Here is a 23,605-nt window from a genome sequence, read left to right on the forward strand (position 1 = left end):
AAACAATAAACATGAAAGTTATTAATACCAATCACCACTTGCTATATTGTAAATGTGTTCCCAATAGTCTTATTATGATTGTACCGTTTTATTAATTGTGCTAGGTTTTAGTTTTTCTCTCGTCCCTCAGTCTTTCTTAAACTGTGACAAAAGAAGCCAGATATGTTCAACTTTAACACCACATTCAAATCTTAAACATTCCTGCTGCTAGCACTGTTGTCTGGGAAAGACTGGAGAAAGAATCCTGCCAGGGAAGACATGTACAAAGTGAATGATGCTCTATACAAAGTATAAATAAATTAAATAAAGGATCATTCACTTTGTATGTTCTCAAACTGTGGGGCGTGCCTCCCTGGGGGGGGGGCATGGAGGTATTACATCCATTCCACATGCATTTCTCTATTCTTCAACAAACTGATGACAGTTCTAGGTGTGGGTTTCCCCTCCGTACCGGTGCGTCAGCGTCCGGGCGGCATTACCGTTCTTTTCAGACGTTACAACTGCCGTAGACAACAATAATTACGTCTCCAAATGCCAAAGGGTTAATGGCCTTCGAAGTGTGCCTTTTCAGAAATGAACACACGCCGTGGAAGCCTGAACCATCCGACGCGAAGCGGAGGACAGTTCTGCTTCTCATCAGTTTGAGAACCACTGATTTAGAGTCCCACATTAACCTACAAAGCGTGTTTTTGGGCGGTGGGAGGAAGCCAGAGTCACTGGATAAAACCCACCCATGCACGGGAAGAACACGCAAGCTCCACACAGAGAGGTCGCAGCCGGGATTTGAACCAGGGACTTCTCACTGTGCTAATCACTGCATCACCATGCTGCCCAATTTTCCATTCCACACATCAGTAAAAGCGTTCCTGTTACCTCAAAGACTCTAAAACAAACAGATGTTCCTTTTTTAGTCAGCTGTATCACATTATATTTAGGATCTAAAAATCTGGTAAATGTTGTTTTTCTGTTTTGTATTTTATTCTAAAAGTGTAGTTACATTTATGAGCCGTTTAGTTTTTTCACCACTAACTTTTTCCCTTCAAGTTATTTTTATGTTTGACTTCTGGACCTGCCCTGTGACGGACTGGCGACCTGTCCCGGGCGTACCCCTCCTTCAACCGCACAACAACAGCCGGGACAGGCTCCAGCAACCCCCCCCCATCACCCCAAAAGGAATCCGGCGGGTTAAGGAAAAGGAAGGATGGATGACTTCTGGACCGTTTTTTGTTTTCTGTCACATTCATCACAACTAAAATGAGACAGAAGTGTTTTTCTAAAAAATGCGGGGAAACAAAAACAACACATTTTCTGACATTACTTCAAAGTTTTTAGATCCTTTTAGATATTTCTTGCTTTAAAGCTGCAGAACTATCACTAATATTTTAGGAAATCAGATAAACCCACCAGTTTGACTTGAGCTTAGGGGTGACAACACGGATGAGGCATCTCTGTGGTATCAGGCTCCTTCTAGGATCCACTGAGTGGAGTCCTTTATGGCTTTTGTATGCAGCTGCAGGGATTTCAGAGTTTTCATCCTCAGCGCTGCTCTGCATCTCACTGGACAGGTTGTTAACACAGATGGAGGAAGAGGAATGGGTCCATGTCTGTCGGGACATCTCTCTGTTTAGTCTGGATCCATGTCTGTTTTAAGGCAGCCTGACGGCAGCTTTTTTTAAACGACACCTTTCTTCTCTTCTTCAGAGTCACACTGAAACTCCTGCCTGCTTGTTCCCTCAGGCTTAAAAAACCTTCAAGTCCAGAATCACTCCACAGGATTGCTGCTGGGGTTTAATCTGGTCAAAGTTGATGCATTTTTACACATTTCTGATCACTTTGTGTGCTGTTCTCAAGTTTTTTGTTATTGTGGCCAATAAAGGGGACTTTTTGTTGGTGCTAACATTGAAATGAACCAAAAAACTGGGACACGCCTCTTGTGTGTCCACCAGGCTTATTGCCATCATTTGTGTTTGTTGCTTACACTAGTTTACAGCTCCTCACAACCCAAACCTAACATCACTGGTGCAACAAAAATGTTGAGAAATGTTGGAGCTATGCAGCCGTTTTGATCCAGATACCAGCTCAGACGAGGAAAACAAAGACGTACACGGATCTAGTAATCTACAAGTAGAAGCATCAGAATGGAGCAGAGCATGGAGTGTGTGGACCGACGATTGTAGTGATTTGAATAAAGATTTACACTTTTAGGCTTCATTTTCCTTATGTATGTCCTCCATCATGAGAAAGATGCTAAAGGAACATGTTAAAAACATCATTTTCATTTGAATGTGTCTTTAAACATCTGCAGTAGTAATCTGACTGTATTACAATATAAAACCATGTATTATGAAAAAGTTTTTGTCAAAGCTTGTGTATGAACTGTTTTTTTTACCATGCAGAGCTACAATGCTATAATTGTGCCTTACACAATAAAAGCATATTTCAAAAGTTTTGCATTTTAGGTGTTGTTTTTTCTATTGTCTGATTTTTTTTCAGAACAATGAGTAGAAAAATGCCATAAAAATTCAGCAATAAGAAAACTATAGATTTAATATCAAATGTTGTGAATAAGTTTTAAAAATGTAAATTTTTAGAGGGGGGTTGTGAGAGCATGTTCTGCTCATTTGTAGTCTTTCACATTTTCAGCGGATTAAGGTCAGAGCTTTCAGATGTTTTTTTTTGTACATAATAATTTTAAAAACAAAGACCTTATTGTTCTGGAGTTCCCTCTGTCGCCACAAATGACCCACTTTCAGGTCCAGCAGACATCCTCACATCTCCTCCAGAATTTACTGCATCATTCACATTTTGCTGTTGGATTCATTATCATAATCAGTTTATTATTCTTCTTTTGTTTGTGTGCATTTCCTGTTTTGTGTTCATTTATCCTGCCATCTTGTTCTGTTATAGTTCCACTTCCTGTCTTATTCTGAAAGTGCTTTTTCCAACATTATAAAAAACTTTCAGAATGTTTGCAACCCCAAAATGCTGTAAAATGACTTAGAATCAAATAGGCTAAAAGTATATAAAATATTAACAGAAGTAAAAAAAAAAAAATAGAAAAAAAAATCTTCACAAGTCCCCCGTACTATGCATTAATTGTGCTATCCTATGGGGTCCAGATGACCCGATCCTTACATTGACGTGTTCTCCCTACCATGACAAAGGTGGACAAAGGTGGAAAAATTTCATGTAATCCATGGACACCAGTGAAGATCACAAATCATTGAAGAAAAAAGGTTCAGCGCACTGTCTAGTGGGTCTAGATGACCCAACTCCCAACGTTAAAGCGCCGAGGATAGCACAAGGGTTACAAATCAAAAATAAGCTTTACTTTCTTTCTTTTATAGCCTAATTTCTGTTTCTAGTGCTGCCTCCAGCTTCATTTGTTAGTCTATAAACTCATGTTTTTCTCATTTTTGTCTGTGTTTGTGTTTTTGTGTGGTGCTGCGTCGTGTGTAACTGTGTCATCATTATCAACATGGATAACAATATTTTCTCATATCAAAAAAATACTTTATTTCTTTAGCACTTTTCCAACTCAAAGTGCTTTACATAAAAACAATCACATTTTAAAAGCAAAGGACATTAATACATTTTTTGGTCTATAACCCATTCAGTGCCCAGAACCCCCCTGGCTTTGTACTGAGGTGGGGAAACGATATTCTGGGGGCATATCCACATCATTGACCCCCACTCAAGTTGACGGAATATGCTGCCACAGGACCCCCCACATCTAAACAAAGAGCCAAACCTGGAAGATCCCCTTGCAGTGACCCTGTTCATCCCTCTGAGGAAAACACTGGAGTTACAAACAATTAAAACTGATAAATAACCAGAGAAGTACACAGATAAACTTTATATTATTATTATTTTATATAGATAGATATAAATCAGTAAAAGTGAATACAAATAAATCCAATTAGTAAAAATACAACATAAAATAATTAAAATACCAAATAAATTCTAAAATTTCAACTAAAAGCTAGATTAAAGAGGTATGTCTTAAGCATTCCTTTAAAAACGAACAGTCTCTGCGGCCCTGAGGCTCTCTGGGAGGCTGTTCCACAGGCGAGGTCCATAAAAACTGAATGAGGCCTCGTCGTATGTTTTAGTTCTGACTTTTGGAATAAACAAAAGGCCTGAATCAGGGGACCTCAGAGTCCGCAAGGGCTCAAATTTTAAAATGATATCAGATAAATCAGTGATATGTGTTCCCGCTCCCTGGTCCTCGTCTGCACGCGAATGTTTTCTGCAGCAGTTGAGGGTTCAATATCCTTCTTCTGAGAAGACCAGAGAGCAGGGCATTACAATAATCTAATCTGCTGGAAATAAAAGCATGCATTAGCATCTCTGTGCTGGCAACAGAGAAAAATGGGCAGATATTTTTAAGATGATAAAATCCAATTTTTTTCATATTTTCATGTCAGTGTGATTTCTCACACACTGAAAAGTTTTATATTTTTTAGCTTAGATAAAACAATCTCTCTTGTCTTCAAAACTGATTACTAAAACCTCTGTTTTGTCCGGTTGAGCTGGAAGTTCTCTGCCATCCATGACTTGATTTTTAAAATGCATTTTAAGAGGATGTTGACTGACTTTTCGTCATCAGGAGACACAGCAATGTTGTCACAAGAACAGGCAGACGGCTGGTTCCATAGGCAGCAGGTTTCTTAGCTCAGCTAAAAGTCCACAAAGCTAAATCAGGGTCAGTCAGGGAGGAGTCGATAACAAGAATGAGATCATCAGAGGAGAGACGGGATGGTCAAAATCCAGGCAAGGGTCGGGGCAGGCGGGACGCAAACAGAGTCAGGGTCAGCAGACAGCGGGTCCAGATCTAACGCTCGGTAAGGAAGTCAGAGTGACACAAATGATACTTAAGTATGCTGTAGTTGATTGAGTGACCGAGAGTCAGATGTGCAGCATCCAGGAATTGTGGCTAGAACTCTGGAGGTGGTTCCCACTGGTGACCAGAGGGGGAGACAGAGTTCTGACTTCTGACAAATGTAGAGTTGTGTGTCATCAGCATAGCATGACGTCCCTAAGTGGCAGCAAATATAGATTAAAAAGTAGTGGGTCTAAAATTGAACCTTGGGGGACCCCACAATAGATTTCAAAGACCTTTGAGGAGCATATATCCATACGTACATAAAATTTTTGATCTGTGAGATAAGAATAAAACCTCTCATGTAAGTTAAGTAAAATACTGTGATCTATTGTGTCAAATGCTGCACTCATATCCAGTAGTACCAGGACAGAGTTCCTGAAAGTCCAGGTTACATCATTTACTATTTTAACAAGAGGCTGTCTCTGTGCTGTGGTGTGTCCTAAAACCAGATTGATACTTTTCAAAGATTTTATTTCTATTTAAAAACTCACGGAATTGGATTAAAACTGTTTTAGAATAGGAATGGTGCTGTTTAATCTTGAATGCAGTGGTAAAATCTTGATTTAGTTACTGAAGATTGGGGTTTCTGTGACAAATATTTGAAGAAAATGTTTTTGACCAGAGGAAAAGGTTTCAAATGAATAAAAATGTCTTAATTTGCACAACACTTTTATTTCGATTTGTTTGATTATAAGTCGTCAACTCATTTTGGCAGAAAACATGACATGTCCTCTCCTTTTTTTGTAAACTTTTCCTAAATAAACAGCAGCTTCAGCTGGTGTAGTTGTTCAAAATGAGCAAACTTTGAGGTCACAACTAAAAAAGGTCAACTAGGATCTGAAAAGTCTGACAGTCATGTGCTTTGGAAACTTTTCCTTAGGCTCATCACTCCCACAGTAAGAAAGTAACAGAGTTACTCTTCTTTGCAGGAATGAGTCCAAATTTAACAGCATTTTATGACTTTTTCCAGTCGGATGAACAAAGACTCACTTTGGTTTATAAAAACCTTCCAAAGGAAGAAAGTCCTTTAAAGATCCACTCGGATGGAAATTGTGCTTTTGGAGTTTTCAACATGTTCTTGTAGCATTTCTCTGATGGAGGACCACACACCTTAACACAATCTGAAATTTGCATTTCTGACTATTTCTTTGTTCAAATCCTTGTGAATCAGTAGTGGACAGAAAAAAAAGCAGATTATAAAACATTGTAGATGTGACCTTGGATCTACATCAGCGGGTCACAAGCTTTCTGCTCTGCTCCATTCTGATGCATCCACTTAAAGACAAATACATCCATGTACGCCATTGTTTTTCTAATCTGAGCTGGTATCTGGATCTAAACCGTACGGCTGGATAGCTCTGATATGCACCACTGAGGCTTAACAAAATGGATGAGCTTACTCTGCAGGCGTCAAGCTCCAATATTGATCGCCATTTCTGTTGCACAGTAAACAGATGGATGACGGGAAGTGGGGGAACGCTTACTCCGTGCCAACAGTCCAGCCCACAACTCGGAGGTGAATTTCTGATTAACTACTGCTGCTCTGCAGAAACTATGTCCTGGAAAACAACACAGTTTTTTTTTAATTTTGGCTAAAAACGACATAATTTTAACGAAAAGACAAATGGGAACACCTACAAAACATCAAATGATGATCGTAGAGCGACTTTAAGACTTCCTAAAAATGCTTTAGAAAAAAAAAACACAGCTAAAATATAAAATCAATCAACAATCAAACACTTTTTTAGCATCGATCACCTCATCAGAGGATTTCTTCTGCTTAACCCCCCTCAGATTTGTTGATTGACCCTGATGTAGGATGCTCCTCCCCCAAACACCCCACCAACACGTCCTGTGCCCGTGATACGAATAACAGCGCATGTGTGCCGCTCCTCATGCCTGCCTGCTGCCTTCCGCCTATAAATAGTCTCCCCAGCAGCTCTCAGTTGGAGAGGAAGGAGTGATTATTAAAAACACAGGCGACCCTGAGGGATGGAAGCAGCTCTGGAGGCTTCGCTCTCACGCTCTGCCTCTCTCTTCTCCACCCATCACATCTCCGTGAGCTGATGGGAGAGCTGAGAGGCCAGCTTGAGCCGGACCTTCAGCAGCAGAGCCCAGAAAGACCCACTCTTTAAAAAAGATCCAAACAGGGTTTACGGCTTAGATTATACCGGTTCATCCTACATAGTTGTTTTTTCTAATCCTAATCCCATGAAAGAAAATGAATTGTGAAGCCGAAGACACGTGCAAAGCCGTTTTTTTCCACGCTCTCCCTAATCCCTGCCATCATTTTGGAGGCAGAAAGTTTGGCAGCCGGCGATGAAGCTCCCACGTGAACGAAGCCCAACACGCTCCTCTCTGCGTTTGTGTGCGAGCGCATGCGCCTTTGTCCAAACCCTCTGGTGCCCTTGGCTGTGAGGCTGGAGTGACAAAGCTAATTACAAGCTCAAAGAATCCCAAATTGATTCCTGATTTAGAAAGCGGACACCTCCCTTCGGTGGCTGCTGTGGCAGTGGACCAAACTCTGTGCTTTGGTGAAGGAAAAGACTCCAAGAGAGAGCAGATCTTCAAGAACATGGTTCCCAGGGGGGTTTGCTTTAAGGATGTCTGTAATTTGGCTCTGTGGCATTGCTTTGCCCTCTGTCTGGGGGAGTCTCTGCACCTTCCCTGACTAAGACCCCTAGACTAGATTCCACAGGATTACAGCTTCCTGCCTCCGATCCTTTTCCACATTATCCATTAACATCTCATATATCAACATACACAAAAACGTAGCAGGTGTGGAAAATGCCCGTTAGTCTGTTTGCAGCCTCTCTGCACAACTTTGACAATTGTCTGACTTCAAAATAAAAGCTGCTGGGGCTGCAACTCGTGACCATGCACAGGATAAAGATGGATTGTGTGTGTGTGAGTGGCAGAATAAAACCACAAACAGAAACCCACTGAACCGGTCGGAGATGTTTTTTGTGAGATTTGCCTGAAGTGTCCATGTGTGCCGTCGTCCTTGGAGGGGTCCAGGTCCTGCGTTGAGAGGAGGCCTGTGTCTTCGGCCGGCTCCTGCTGCTCCGTCATGCTCCGGGCCCTGGGTACACAAACACAGGGCTCAGTGTTAGCAGCGCCCCCCCCCCCCCCCCCCCTCTTCTCTGCACCACCTCCACGCACACTTGTGAAAAAAATGTTTGTTTTCCGTCCGCAGGTTTGCTCTCAGCGAGAACATTTCCCAAACGCTTTATGGAGGCAAACAAGCCAACTCTGTCTCAAAGATCAACACAGCCGTGATGCAACGTCGAAGGCCGGCCTAAAAGCTTGTTTATTCGGCATTAAAAATATGTACCTTGCAAAAAGAAAGCTGCTTTTGTAAACAGGGCCAGATGTGTACAAAGAGGCAGAGCGCCTCAGAGGTTGTGCAGATGGCTGACCTGACATGCTGCTGAGATCCGACTGAAATAATGCAGCAAAATGAGCTGCACGTGTTTCTGCAGCAAATGTCCTACAGGAACAGGCGTGAAAGCATAAATCATCCAGGATGCGCTGCTTAAGGAGATACCTGCGCCAGCAAGAATCTAGAAGAAGCGCAGCATGAAGCAGGAAATGTGAACAATAACAAATAGAAGGGTGCTGTACTAAAAAAAAAAACAAGAGGAGGGAACAGGAGTGCAGCTCTCTACTTATTGTGATGGATTGTGTGGCTACTGCTTACATGGTTCCCAGTAAATATTTGTCTGTGGCGTGGTGCAGAGGTAGAGTGCTCAACTTCTGATCGCAGGTTCAAATCCCGCTTTTTAGTGTGTCGAAGTGTCCTTAGGCAAGACATCGAACCCCACAATGGTCAACATTATAGGTTGGCACCAGCAGAACCACCATCAGTGTGTGAATGGGTGGAGAGCTAACAATGTGCCCACCATTCATTCACTGCTCATTCATATTTGGTGATGGTAGCTACTGATGTAGCCACAGCTGCCCTGGGGCAGACTGACAGAGGCGTGGCTTCCAGTTCACGCCTACAGCCTCTCTGACCATCGAGACATTCATGCACACTCACACACCAGTGGAGCCGCACTGGGTGAAGCGTCTTGCCCAAAGACAACAGTTGACTGGTGGGAGCGGGGATCAAACCGCCAACCCTTCGATCATTGACTGACCTGCTGAGCCACTGCTGCCCCGAAGCTTTGGAGCTTCTAAGAAGGTAGTAGAGCGCTATAGAAGTATGCACCATTTACCATGAAGAAAGTTTAAATAAACAGTAGATGCCAGGTTTCTAACGTTTCCCTAAAAAAAAAAAAAAGCCATATAAATGTAATTATATAATTACATGAGATATCACTAATTATCAGTAGTGTCTAGCAGAACAAGACACTGTCCAGACAGGTTTCTTCATGGCTTACAGCTGCTTCAGACTTTAAGCACGTATTACAAACGGCAAGAGTTTAGTCCTGATCCACCAAAATTCTCTTAAAGGGAATTCAAAAAACATCCCACTGTGATCACAAGAAAAACACGTTTATTACAGAATGAACTGCTCCATATTTCAGAAAAGCTGCAATCAACCTCGTTTGGATGACATTGCTGCTGGTTACACGGCAGCAGAGATGCAAAGCTTCCCCGCTCAGAATGATGCGCCATCAAATGCAGTTCTTCTGCTGTTCCGTGGGTTTGATGATGAAAGGAGGACACTAGAGCGGTAAAGGAGGTCATCGCTGCTCTGCTTTTTCAATGAACCCCTTAATGATTCAAATATCCATCAAGTCACTTCAAGATTCAAGATTAATGTATTTGTCATTGTCATTAAAACAACTAAATTGCGTTTGGAGCATCAACAATCACCCTAATTATTTCAAAGCTTAAAAAAAAAAAATCAGATTCACCAAATAAATACCCAATAAATAAATAACTGCACAAAAAATTCAGCATCTACACGAAAGCAAAAACACAGTATCCGGTAATTGTTTTCATAGTTGGGATTATATTGAGGCATCAAGGGGTTTACCTCAGAACCCAAAACCCACCCACCAACCGCCTGTTCAGCAGCCAAACGGTGAAGCACATTTAAAAAAATAAATATTGTAAAAACATGGATTGTTTTTTATACTCCCCCGAGGCAATAAGCAGCAGAAAATATACATTTTATGGATTTTGTCTTTATGGTTAAAAGGATCAAAACTAGGGATGCTTTTTTTCTGAATGTGTGCTTCTAGAATCCAACCAGAACTGCTCTGAGTCACAGAGTATTTTCTAAAAAACAGAAACTGAGAAAGCAACAAAAGCATTCAATGTGAAATACTGTCATCGTAAAATAATATCCTGAAAACAAGCATTTTTAATAAAATTAAAGGATGAAAGTGTTGAAGACTCTAGTTTAATTTAGTTTGAACTAAATGAGTGACTTTAACAGCTCATCAAATTTCACTCCTTTTCTGTGTTTTAAAACTGTCAATCAAAGATATTTCTGTGTTGGACATGTTTCTCACATCTAAACACTAACAACATTTTAGCTTCATTTGATCTTTTTACATTAAAGTTGGGAATGTTGTGCCCTTAAACCACTTTTACACCAATGAACGACTCCTATATATCATTTTGGTGAACATAGTGTGTAATAAAATCCTGTTCCACCCCGTTTCCGTTCTAACCCTTCTTCTCACCTTTCCCATGCAAACACAAAAACATACATCTAGCTGGTGATCTACTGTCCTGGGGGAGACGGGAGCCGTTACCACCTGCTCTTCTGTAATTACAGGTGCTGATGGAGGAGAGCACCTATGTGCACTTTCCAGTAAATTACCTCTAATTGGACAGAAGCTTGACGTCAGCTGCTGACCTCAAACAACAGGAGCTTCCTGATGTGAGGAGTGAGACCTGCTGGTTTCTCTGAGCTCTTAGAGCCTTGAATTGAGGTGAAAGGCTCATTTATTCATTGAGAAATGTGGGCTTAAAAGAGAACAGACGAGACGTTTCACCAGATGTGTTTGAGGATGAAATGAGATGTTAAGTATGGCTGCAAGGGAATAACTCACTACTATTCTAAATGGTAAATGGCGTATACTTATATAGTGCTTTTCAACCTTCTTTGAAGGTTTAAAGCACTTTAAAGTCACAGACCCATTCACACACACATTCACACACTGCTGGAGGAACGTATTTGACATTTAATAATAATATAATTTTAATAATTTTAATAATATAATATCATATAATATTATATCATATAAAAAATACATAAAACAAAATCTAATATTATAATATATTATATAAATACAAAAAATCTATATAAATATTTAAAATAATACAATATAAAATAATATAATATATGTATGTAAAGTATTTGACAAATAGAATAGAATGGAATAGAATAGAGATAGGTGTCTTTCCTTTTTCTATTTATAATAAACCTTTAGCTGACCTTTAACCTGGTTTTTCTAAAGCCTAAGCGAGAAAACAGACTTTGGATTTTTGGTTAACTTCTCACAGATGTTTACTTTCAGATTAAAATGGCCGTAATCTCAGTCATACAAGAGCTGTGAAACAAAACAAACCACCGTAATACAGGGAGGGGTGTGTTAGGCTTTCCTGCAGAGTAACTGAAATGCAAACTACAATGACGAATTGCTACAAAATAAAGCCAAATAAATACATTTCTAATGTACCTCCATATTGACAGGTTGTAATGTAACAGGTGATTCAGGGACAGAACAGATGTCAGCCTTCAATGAATGACTCACTCTGATGAAAATGGTGTTTTGGATGTTTTTAACATGTTCCTCTAGCATTTTTCTCATGATGGAGGACATATATAAAGAAAACTAAGCTCAAAATTGCATTTCTGTGCATTTCTTTTGTCAAGTTGGTGTGATTCAGGAGCAGACAGTTTGAAAGAGATCATATTTGTGACATCAGAATTACGCTACAAGCTCCATGTTCATTTGGATGCATCCGCTTGCAGACAAATAGATCCATGAACGTCTCTGTTTTCCTCGTCTGAGCTGGAATCTGGGTCTAAACTGAACAGCTGGATAGCTCTGATATTGATCGCCATTTTTGTTGTGCCGCTAATGTTAGGTTGGGGGTGAGAGGACCTTTATTTAAAAAGCAAGCTGGATGATGGGAAATGGGGGCAGGCTTACTCTGCACCAACAGTTCTGTCCACAACTCCTCAGAACTATGTCTCAGAAAAGGACACAGGTGTTTTGATGTTGGCTAAACATGACATCATCATAAATAAAAGACCACTGAGAACGCTGTACAACAGATCAAAAGATGATGGGAGTGGCACTTTAAATGCTTTGAAAATTCATGAACACATTTTTAAAACTCCTTTAGCCTGCATGTCTCTATCAAACCTGAATGTCTAAGCTTCCCAGTCTTCTTCATTGTGTCCTTCCTCGTCCCTGAAGTCAATATTCTGCACCGTCACAAGACACTCTCCGATCCAATAAACTTTAATCTCATTAGTGGCGTTAGTCACTGAGAGCGGCTGTACTCGGCCAACGCTTGCCTTAAAAATACGCTTGTTTTTCCACTCCGATTTGTTATGAATGTAGGACGCAAACGTTGAGGGTTGAGCAGTGAAATGAGTCCAGTCAGTCAGTTGACCGCGAACAAAAAAAATCCCCTCAAAGGCCTAGATATGTTCAGATTACTCCAAGCACACAAAAGACAGAAACCTGACACTTTTTTAAAAAAATTTATAAAACTGTGTGAGAACAGTGTTTAATACAGGTTAAAGCCTATTGAAAAGTTTCTATAAAAGGGAAAACCCCTAGTAAATAAAAAGCAGGGCAAGAAAAAGGCGAGACTATCATGATTAGAAAAGGTTTCTTTGCCCTTTTTTTATAACCAATAATTAGCGTATTTAATACAACACAAACCATAAATCTCCTTTTTGGATTTCACATTGTTTACAAAATTGTAGCACAGCTTTGGACTTTGAGATAGTGCGTCTGCACTGCTTGAGGCCTCCAGAAATAACCTCCCCATTGTGTAAGCGCCTCCGAACAGCCTTTGATGGAGGAGGCCTGTTTTTGGTCTGCAGGGCTCCCAATGTTTCTGAAGCACTGAAGTGAAGCGGCACAACAACTCAGTTCAGAGCACAAGCATAAAACATGCTTCTTTCCAATTTGTTTCATTTTTGTGCTGAATAAAAAGAGGCTGTTTGAATCTCCTTGTTAAACTGCTTTGATTGTACCAAATATTGATGGCTGAAAATAGGAGTGGAATTGCAAAAACAAATAATTAAAACATAAAATGTCCTTTTCAGCATCAGCTTAAGACATTCTGTACTCTTAACGTATCTGTATTCAAGGCACGACTTGATGATTCCTTTTAAAGGGCAGGAGATGCGAGATTCCTGATGGTAAGTAAAAACCCTAAACTGGCGCAACTCTTCAAAATAAAAACGGAAGTGTCTTACATTACGTAATCGCTGCGCGCGAGAGCGTTTTTCTTTTCTTTTCTCCAAAAGTAACAACAGAAGTCACACATCGCATCCACTCTTTTGTATTTACTATGAAACATTTTCAACGAGTATCACTCACATCACCGATTTGAGGTGAAGAAAAATGCCGGACATTTATTTTGTGGGCTCAAACCGGAACTACAACTCCCGGTCACGCTAGCTTTTCTCCTACCTGTTACCATCGCTCACGACCTTCTCCATGGTGCTGTCGCCCTGAAGGTCCGCGAAACTCCGCAGGTGTGCGCCGCATTTCTCCTTCATCAAATGTAATATGAAAAAGAAAGAAAAAAACAGCGAACGGGAGAAGCGCGCGGGCCTGTGAAACGTTTAAAACACTGCTGGTAGCCTCGCGGAGCTGAAACGTCCGACTGCGGCGAGGTGGGTTGAGCTTAGTTATTAGCCAAGCGAGAGCCGGGGATTAAAGCGGGACTATTTTTTCCCCGCTGACGCCCAGAGCAACATGGTAGCGGCACGTGCGCGGTTAACGGAAAAATAATTACTACATCCAATAATGTAAACACATCCATGTAGATGTTTAAATCCGGAACCTTTTGAGTCAATTCTACTTGTATTTAAACAATTATATTATTTAAGAGTTTCGGTTTATATGCAAACAAGTTTTTTGCCATTAATTGTATACCTAAAATACTTGAGATTTTAATATCGAATTGCAGGTACCATAACCGTGTCTAATGAAGCCCAGATCATGATACTACCGCCACAGCACCTTCATAAACTACTTTTTTTTCTTTTGCAATGGTGTTTGGTGAGGATCTTCTATATTGCATCACAAGGATGCCAACGAAACACAGGGAGATGGAAAGCACCTCAAAAAACCTGTTGGTGAATTTAGTCATCTGGATCTACGGCTTCATTTAGAAGCTTAATGAAGGTTTAGGACAGAGGTGTCCAACTCTCACACCCAAAAAGCCCATTGGTACTCCTAGACCAGCGGTGGGCAATTATTTTAACTCAGGGACCACATTGGGTTCTAAAATGGGATAGTAGGGCCGGACCAGGAGCACATAGAGTGAGAATGATATCACATAGAATGTAGATGAAAACATTTGGATTGAAAATTATTTTCTACAACAGAATATTCTAGAGCTTTTAGTTTAAAACTTTTGTTCCCATTTAAGCTCTTTTTTTTTTTTATTGTGAATCCCTTTGGTACCTTCAAGGAGTTATAAAGTGCTTTATGTTTCATTCATTCATGATCCATTTAATAAAATAAATAACATTATTTATGAAGTAAAACAATGATCAAATTACACTCTCTATGAAAGACAAAAAAATATACTAATACATAAAAATAAAACAAACAATAAATAGTGGATCCTCTCCCGTCATAATCCTAATAAAGACTTTGAGGGCTGCAGCTCCTAACGTCTTTTGTGCAGCTGTTCTTTGTCCTGCACGTCTGTATCTCATCCAGTAATAATAAAGCTAATTTCTATGTCTTCTGCTGCAGCTACGCATACATCTACGTTACCTTTTCACCAGTACAGAGTTCCCTCGTTTATTGCAGGAGTTACGTTCTAAAAAGAACCGTGATCTGTGAAATCCACGGAGTCGGTTACGTTCAAGTTCATGGCAGTAAAACAGACCTGAACATTTTTACCCTTTTCTCTTGTTTAAATTCTCAAACCTTCATAGAAACGAGGTCCAGGATCTTAGAATGAAAACAAAGATCTGATCGATCACAGATTTCTGATCTGAAGAGATTCGCGTTTCTATGGAAGCGATTCTGTAGCATAATTTAAAATAAAAGTCAAAACCAGAAATGCTTTTTCATTTTCAAAATGAAGCTGCATTCAAATGACTCAAAATTAAAAAGAAAAAGCAATCCACCAAAATGCTTTTTCCTTTTCTTCTTCAACACTGCTTATTCTGTTATTAATTCAAATGATAAAGAAAATGGTATTTTACATTTCATTTTCAAAACGTTCTCTGGTAAATGTGTAGCAAAATTCATTTAGAAATGTCTAATTTGACAATTAAATGAATTAACAGAAATGCTTTTTCAAAATAAAGCTTCATCAAATGACTCAAAATTAAAATGAAAAATCAATCCTTCAAAATGCTTTTTCATTTTCTACTTAAAACCACTTATTCTGTGTCAAAATTAAAACCAAAATGCAAAGAGGGGATTGCATTTTCATTTTAACATCCACCCTGCGAACATTGTCGCATAATTCAATTCGAATAAGCATTTCCAGAGGGGAGGCGGGACTTATGATATTGATTGACAGGGTCTCCAGCCAATCAGGACACAGAACAGGGTGCGCTGTTTAAAAAAGGCAGCATAATTGCTCTAAAAGAATGAGCTAAACCGGGAAAGATGAACTGTGATGTAGAAAGGAAAAACTGTCTTCTGTTATATTTGACAGATTTTCTGAGGGTTTCAGATCAGGACACGACTACAGAAGGGGGAAAAAAATGTCACGTCTTGATCGTGTGGCCAGATTTAAAAAAAACAAAACATGGGTCTCTGATATTGTTCGGTGGGCCGGACCAAACATGGAGGCGGGCCGGATCCAGCCCGCGGGCTGTAGTTTGCCCACCCCTGTCCTAGACTAAAACCCAGAGAGCCACAAACCCCCCACCTCACAGATAAAAGAAATGCACTTTGCTTTTGTGGCCATTCATTTATAAAAATTTAGGTTTGTATTAAAGTGATAAATAAATACAGTGATAAAGTCTTGTTTTTCTATGTACAGTGTAACAGTTTTGCCTTCTCTTACTTTTGCATCACTTTGAATTCCTTTCAAAATAAAATACAGCCCGTGTCAAAGAAGATCTTCCTGCTGCAGCAGATTTACTTGAATTAAAAAACGCAAACAAGGCACGTATCTTTCTATCATTTGACTTTGGTGCCCCTTCAATCTTTTCTCCTTTTACTGTTAAATATAAACATAGGTGCAGAATCCAATTTATTTTTTGAGAATTATACATATAGGTGCAGTTATGTACTTAAAGGACTTCACCTGTGAACAGCAACTAGACACTGTTGTGCACTATAGAATAAAATATGTTCTCCCTCTAATAATTAACCCTTCAGACCTGATACCATCATTTTTCTATGTAAATTGAAAGCATTGAAAGCCAAAGATGGAGGGATGAAAGTAGGAGCTCAGAGGAACCGCATGCAGAAGTTCCAGTCTGAAGCTACACATCGCCCTCGCCAATGGACGTTCAAATGACAACTTCTAATGAAAAGTCTATGAAAATGCTCATAAACGTACATTTCGGGCTTCTTCATGTGTAACTTTGTACGTTTTTATGACCATTTTCAGGTTCTATGTGCAAAACATGTGGCCATTGGTGCATCTGCATTTATCTTTATTTAAAAAGCAAATGCAGAGCTGGTCAGGCACGTTATCTACAATTTGCTTTGGCAGTAATTCAAAACGTTTTCATATCGTGTCTAAATGCACCGATAACAAGCTGTGCAATTTGCATATTGCAAGTCGCCGAAAATCACGATAAATGTTAACCTTAAATGTGCTAAAAAAAACAAACCTTATGGCAGCTTGAGGTGTTTAACGAATCAAATAAAAGCCTTTATGCATTTGACCAATCAGACGGAGGCTTTCATGTTGTTGATCAATCGGGTGGAGCCTTTTATGTTAGATGCTCGCCTCTGATGTGGACGAGTCACAGCTGACTTATATTTAGTGAAATGGAAATGAGGTTTTAGTTGTTTTGCTAATATTTCATGCATCCCAAGTTGTCGTCATCGCGATATTGATCACTAGTATCGCAAATTGCTCGTTTTCCTCCTATCGTGCGGCCCTACTCCAGTATATATTTTGAGAGTTAAGAGAGCAAAAGTGATCAAAAGTTCTTTGCAGAACAGAAAAATAATCTAACAGCTCAGATAATGATTGTCAATGGGACTTAGAGTCTGTTTGTTCAAGGTTTTCGGCATTATCCTCTTTGTTTTTGTTTACTGCACACAAATAGTTAACATGAGTCCATGAAGCTGTTAGGCTCCACTTCACTGCCGTCTCTCAGACACTAATGCAGGAAACAGCTCGGACTGCTTAGATGTTTGCTCGACATTCTTTTTCTTCAAACTCAGTGTTGGTTTGGATCAGACCTCGTCTATTTGTGGAGTGTATTTATGTTGATGGGTACCTTTATAACATGTAGTGAAATGTTACATTTGTTTACCAACAATCATAAAGAGCAGATTCAAAGCTGAATGAAGCGATCATCTTTGACTCCTTTAACTTAGATGCTAGTTTGACTTCGTTATAAGCAAATAAGAGAAGTAAATGCAATGCAGATAAAGTTATTCGCACTTTGACTGATTTGATAGTAAAGGGAAAAAAAGAGTCAAGTGTCCATTAGGAGCTGCTATTTTCAAATGGCAGCACAAACATGAGCACACCTGCGATCATCAATCATCTCCACACTCTTCATCTATGCAGCTACAAGCCGCCAGGTTCCAACGGGTCGACCCAACACGACAGGTTAGTTTGCAATCAGATTTGAGGTTTTTTTTATCTGAACGAACCCCTGTGACACTGACCTGGCTCTGCAGGCTGCTATCCTCCGACTGCAGTTACCATGAGGGTGGTGGTAGTGGGGGAGCGGGTGGTATCGGTCCTGGCCGGAGGCCTCGTCGGCGGGCAGGGCCTTAGGGCTGGCTGCATAGATGGTGCATCCCATGAACACCCCAGTGAAAGTCGGCCTCAGTGTCCGCTACCGAGCGTGCTAAAAAAGCCAGTTATCCTCTTTCTGCGTGCGGCCTGTCCCGATGCCAGCCAGCTGCTGTGTGCAAAAGCCATTGGCTCAGCACATTGGTATCTTAATCCCACCCTCCCTCTGAATCTCTCCTCCAGCCGGCATCGCTCCCTCTGCCTGCACGGCCCTCCTCCCTCCCACCGCCAGGCTGAGAGCACACAGGGTAATCAGATTTCACATTTCCACTCAACAAAATCATCCCCAGCGTAATCACTCGCCGTCACTGATGTTGCATTATGCTAATGCACACAGCCAACGTCGCTGAGGGGCATTAGGGACAGTTAAAAATATCCCAAAAGCCTCATCCAAGTCAATGTCCCATCAGTGAGCAAGGAACTATTGAGGCTCAGCTGTTGACAGACAGCTGAGGACCCGGGGCTTCATTTAAGCTGCTAGGTGGAAAGAACTTCAAAACAGAGGGGGGGCCTTAACCCCTTCATTTCCTAATTCATTTCCACAAAATAAAAATATATTCTTCAGAGTCTTTCTGTTCTTGGTGATGCTAAATTAAATGAAGTCCTGGATTAAATGGTACGCCACAATCTTAGGGGTTAAATCGCTCAGTTTAAAGGTTTTTATGAACATTTGTGATAGAAAATGTTGTGAGATGTGTTTCTTCATTCTGACAGAATTAAGCCACAAAAAAGTATATTTAATTTGGCCACAGGACACTTGACTTTTACACTATTTTTCACTCTGAGGTAGGATTAAATGAATAAAAAAGGTGGAATTCCTTTAGATGGTAGGAAAAGGGAACTAACCTGTTGCCCAGCAACGGCATCTTAAACCAGTCTCTTGTCAGGTAATTCCTCAAACTGGCCAAATCAGGTGATCCAGCGGAGACCAGATGTGTCCTCTTTAGAAGCCCTGCACTCCTGTGGCGGCGGCGGCGGCAGCAGCAGCAGCAGCACACGTGGATCCTCTAAAGCTGGGGTAGAAAGCTGGGTCTCCCCGCCGGCGTCACCGCCGCTGCTGCAGGAGTCGAACGGGCAGAGCGCACGCGACGGAGTGGATCTCAGGACAGATTGTCTCATAAAAAGATTTATTTTTTTTCCAGCCCAAATTTACAAAGGCAAGTTACAGAGTATTGTATAAAAAAAGAACCATGGTAATGTACACTTTACACAAACTCCTGAAGGGAAACGGGTGAGGAGGGCGGGGGGAGAGTTCTGAACTTCTCATACAGAAAGAAAATGAAGACATTTGTAAACATCCTTGCGAGCACCAGGACTGGTACTTCAGAGGGGGTGTGGTGGTGGTTGTGGTGGGGGTGGGGGGTAGGGGGAGTGGAGAATGGGTGGCGGGGTCAGGAGGTGGTCGGGAAAAGGACAAACAAGCAAGTGTCTCTGTGTTTTCACAGAAGAATGTTGGACTAGGCACCAAATTTGAGACAACTGCTGGCCAATAAATATACTCTTCACCATGAAACAAAGACAGTCCTGCAAAATACAAGAGCCAAGCACTTTCCATTATGTTGATAGCAAACGTTAACTTTTCTGGCTTTTTCATACACTTTAGAATAAATGACTTTCACTGGGCTTTGCTTACTACTGAGATAACATTACTACTCTCAGAGAGAGAACAAATGCACTTGTCACAACCATTGTCTGATAAAACTATATGTACTGTATGCAGTCTGCTGGTACTAAAACCCACTGACTTTAATGACAACATCACAGCTGCCTAGATTACCCTTACAAATTAAGTACAAGTCATACACCACATTCAGCTTATTCTCGTCAGCCACTCGTCTTTAAGATGCACGCAAAATAGAAACCCTCTCATAGACTTTTCATGGGGGGAGAAACGGGCAGCTTTGCTCACTTGGAATGTCCCGAAAACCACAGAATGAAATGCTGCGATTTCCCGGTCACGATCGGGCGCCCCGATTACCTTCCCAGGGCGTCGGACGCGATGTCCACGGGGGGTTCAAATGAAAGCTAACAAAGATGAGGACATTTGGGGGGAGAAACAGAGTAAAAGAAAGAAAGAAAATAAAAAATCAGGTAAGTGAAAGGGTCAATATCTTCCTGTTAATGTGAGGCGTAAGACTGGTCCTGACCCCCAACTGCACGGCGGGGGTTTGAATCTGTGACAAAGAGCGGAGACGTTCAGCTTTCAACAAGGACTCAGTGCAACAGCATATGGACAGAATTTCAGCCTGGGTTGGTTTGAAGCAAAAGGCCGCTGATGAAGGCTGTTTTTATTTGAGGATCAGTTCAGACTGTCTGTGACGTAAGAGAAAGTAGGACCACCTGTTTAGGATCCAGACGCCGTTAGCCCGTTAGATACTTTCTGCTTCAGACGTCCCACTACTTCCCCGTTTAGCTAGTTCACGTCGCTTCCAGAAACACTTACACTGGCTTGTACCGCCTTTCTTTCAGCTGTCAGAGGCTGGCCGGGTCACGTTTGTGGTCCAAGCTGGGTCGCCGCATGCACCTCACCACACAGAACGAAAAACTGCCCTCTTTCAGAATGCCTCAGAGCCGTGTGCTCGTCAGAAAAGAGGGACATGCTAACATCTGTCTGAGGTCTTATGGTGAAGCCACAAAAGCAAGTGAAGCACCAGCAGAAATCCAGCCAGCACGCGTTGGCTTGGAAAGCCTCTAGACGCTGAACCAGAGGTGTGGAGCACATCTGGATGCATGAGGCATGGCGCACACGATGCAGATGCAAATGACGCGTATGTGGAAGCAAATTAGGGGAAACCAAACTAAAGCTGAGCATCAAATTAAGAGCACACAAGACGTCCAGGGATGATCTGAGCACAGAACAGTGGCATGCTTGGATAAATATAAACATTTGTGCACATTAAGATAAGATTAAAGTCTATATTACAGCAGGAAGATACACAAGCCCAATTTCACATTGTCTATAGGAAACAATCAAAGCTAAAGAAGCACGATCAGGAGTGGAAGCCCACGCGGCGGCGCGGTGACGGCGCCTGGCGGGCTCAGCGCTTGCTGATGTGGCTTCACCGTTTTGAAAGTGACCCTTTAACTAAGGAAAACAGTGGAGCTGAGCCAGCATCAGAAACATTCAGAGATGAACACCATAGTATAACAGAGATCTGCTGAGGAAAAAAAAACAGAACAATGGATAGTGTGTTCTCCTCTTTTGAAGTGTGCGCTGCCCCCTCTCACAACACGAGGACGTCTACCCCTGAATTAAGATGTGAGGGAGGGTTCAAAGAAGGGATGAGGATGATGATGATGATGGAATATTAAAACCAAAATAAAAAAACTTCAGTCTCAGGCTCTAAAGTCTCTGAAGAAAGCAGCTGTTGCCATATTCCCTCTCCCCATGAAATACAGCTAAACATTTCTCAAGTTATGGATATATTGTTGTTTCACGACATAGAATGAGCCAGTCTTCAGTTTTGTGTGACTCCTCTTCCCCCATCTGACACCTAACTTCCCCAAATCCCCAGCCAATTTCTTTCTGCGTGACAAAAAACAACAATGTGATCAGGGAAAAAAATACGACAACAAAAACTATTCTGGCAGTCCAATAGTCTGTTTTTGCATTGTATTTGTTGACAGTGCAAAGACTAGATAATCAGCGGGTCGGTGTTTCCTCTGCGTGACGGGCAGAGCGATGGCTTTGAACCTGGGTTTCTGTCAGTCCATAAATGGAGAGTTATTATTTTTTTCATGAAAGAAAAGAAAAAGTGGGGGGAAAAAAACCCGAACAAGTTTCTGCCTCGCCTTTAGGGCAGAGGAACAAAACAAAAATAACTACAGAAACACCATTCAACTGATGTCTAAAGGTAACAAGCAGGTAATCCTGTCCTCATGTGAGCCAGTCACATGAATCTTTGTAGGGTTGAGGTGTGACGGTCGGGTTTTCCTGTGAAACATACAAAAGAAAGTCATGTTAATTACTGTGAACTTCACTTTCAAGGTTGCAGAACAAAACCTTTTTTAGTTTCCTCATCATCACATTCACACGTCCAGTTACCATCAGAAGTAGAGCTTTTATACATTTGAAATTTACTCGTCTAGTTTGGATTACTGTCAAAACATGTATCGCATTTTTGGACTATAAGTCGCTCTGAGTACAAGTTACAGTAGTCAAAAAATGCATAGTAAAGAAGAAAAGAATCCTTAATAAATACACTTTTGAGAGAAATGTATTTAACAAAATATGGGAACTGAATATCACTAAATCAGTTCAATTCTTCATCGGCTCTGTCACTCTGGAACAATGCCACCAAGACTGAGTGGCACTTCTTCTGTGTTGCTGTCAGTAGCAAATACTGATAAACATGCCTACAGTGCCCTCTAGTGCTTGTTGCTAGTCATTAAAAAAAATCACAAACATCGCACTTCTAGCCAAACTATGCAAAGAGCTGATACTTAATCTATGAAAAATTATTTTACTGTCAATCAATAAAATGTCACACCCACATCGTATTTGGGGAAAAAAGGAAGACCATGAACTTCAAATGATTAACCCTTGTGCTATCCTAGGCACTTTATCGTTGGGAGTTGGGTCATCTAGACCCACTAGACCAGGGGTGTCAAACTCATTTTCATTGAGGACCACATCAGCATAGCGGCTGTCCTCAAAGGGCCAGATATAACTTAGACATGTACAAAACTAAATGTAATGACAAATAAACGTAACTACTCCTTAATGTTAAATTACTATTTTTTAATTTATTATGACTTTTTAAAATTACAATTACAGTTGTTTAGAAAACATATGTTTGCTTGTTACTCTAGCATAAATCCTTTATATTTTGATTCTCTTAGGTTATATGGACAGTGTTCAAGTCCTAATGTATAATCCCAATCCGATATTTCAAGTCCAATTCCAATTCCCCCTAGATATGAATAAATACACACCAATTTTTATTTTATATTTTAAGAAATTAAAAACTTTTAAGCTCTCGCGGGCCACATAAAATGACATGGAGGGCCACATTTGGTCCCCTGGGCCTCGAGTTTGACACGTGCACTAGACAGTGCGCTGAACCTTTTTTCTTCAATGATTTGTGATCTTCACTGGTGTCCACCTTTGTCATGGTAGGAATAACACGTCAATGTCAGGGTGGGGTCATCTGGACCCCATAGGATAGCACAAGGGTTATAAAGGACACTAAAGCTGCCCTGCCTGAAGTGTTGCATGATGGGCACTTTTTTAGAAAGAACCCACTGTTCAACAGTTCAACATTTCAAATCGCTGCAAAATTATTACGATAACTAAGATTTATTACGTATACGCTGTCCAGCCTGAAATTCTTAATATTCCTGGAAGGTTTTGGACAGGTTAATTTTGGTTCAAATGTAAATTTGTCAACAATGATGCCCCTTGTCTAACATCAGCGTATTACTGTCTGTTTTACACCTATCTCATCATAAAATGAAGACAATTACTGGTCAAATTATTTCAAGGAAAAACTTTGCAAGAGTAAAACATTTTTTGTAAACAAAGAACATTTTGCAGGAGATTTAAACCAGACATGATCTTTTTTTTAAAAACACATTGACAATGCATCAAACCAACTGTAA

General features: G+C 40.8%; 2 protein-coding genes across 9 annotated transcripts in view; both read right to left on the reverse strand.

Moving 5' to 3' along the window:
- The window catches only part of gramd2a (GRAM domain containing 2A), a 29,218-nt gene extending 11,082 nt beyond the window's left edge, over positions 1-18,136 (reverse strand). The window contains exons 1-2 of one of the 8 annotated variants that reach the window (XM_023952844.1): positions 17,875-18,136; positions 7,863-7,967 (exon numbers count right to left, since the gene is read on the reverse strand). In XM_023952844.1, the coding sequence (XP_023808612.1) occupies positions 7,863-7,967; positions 17,875-18,014 (245 nt within the window). In that variant the 5' untranslated portion in view covers positions 18,015-18,136. Of the gene's footprint in view, positions 1-1,404; positions 3,138-7,828; positions 7,968-13,509; positions 13,748-17,874 lie in introns of those variants that run through there. The other 7 variants (XM_023952853.1, XM_023952848.1, XM_023952851.1 and 4 more) reach the window with 7 other exon arrangements.
- Positions 18,137-19,114: 978 nt separating this feature from the next.
- znf609 (zinc finger protein 609) overlaps positions 19,115-23,605 on the reverse strand; it is a 100,677-nt gene continuing 96,186 nt past the window's right edge. The window contains exon 8 of the mRNA XM_004066872.3: positions 19,115-21,938. Coding sequence (XP_004066920.2) covers positions 21,895-21,938 — 44 coding nt within the window. The 3' untranslated portion in view covers positions 19,115-21,894. The remainder of the gene's footprint in view (positions 21,939-23,605) is intronic.

The sequence above is a fragment of the Oryzias latipes genome, chromosome 3, assembly GCF_002234675.1.
Source record: "Oryzias latipes chromosome 3, ASM223467v1".
Lineage (NCBI taxonomy): Eukaryota > Metazoa > Chordata > Actinopteri > Beloniformes > Adrianichthyidae > Oryzias > Oryzias latipes.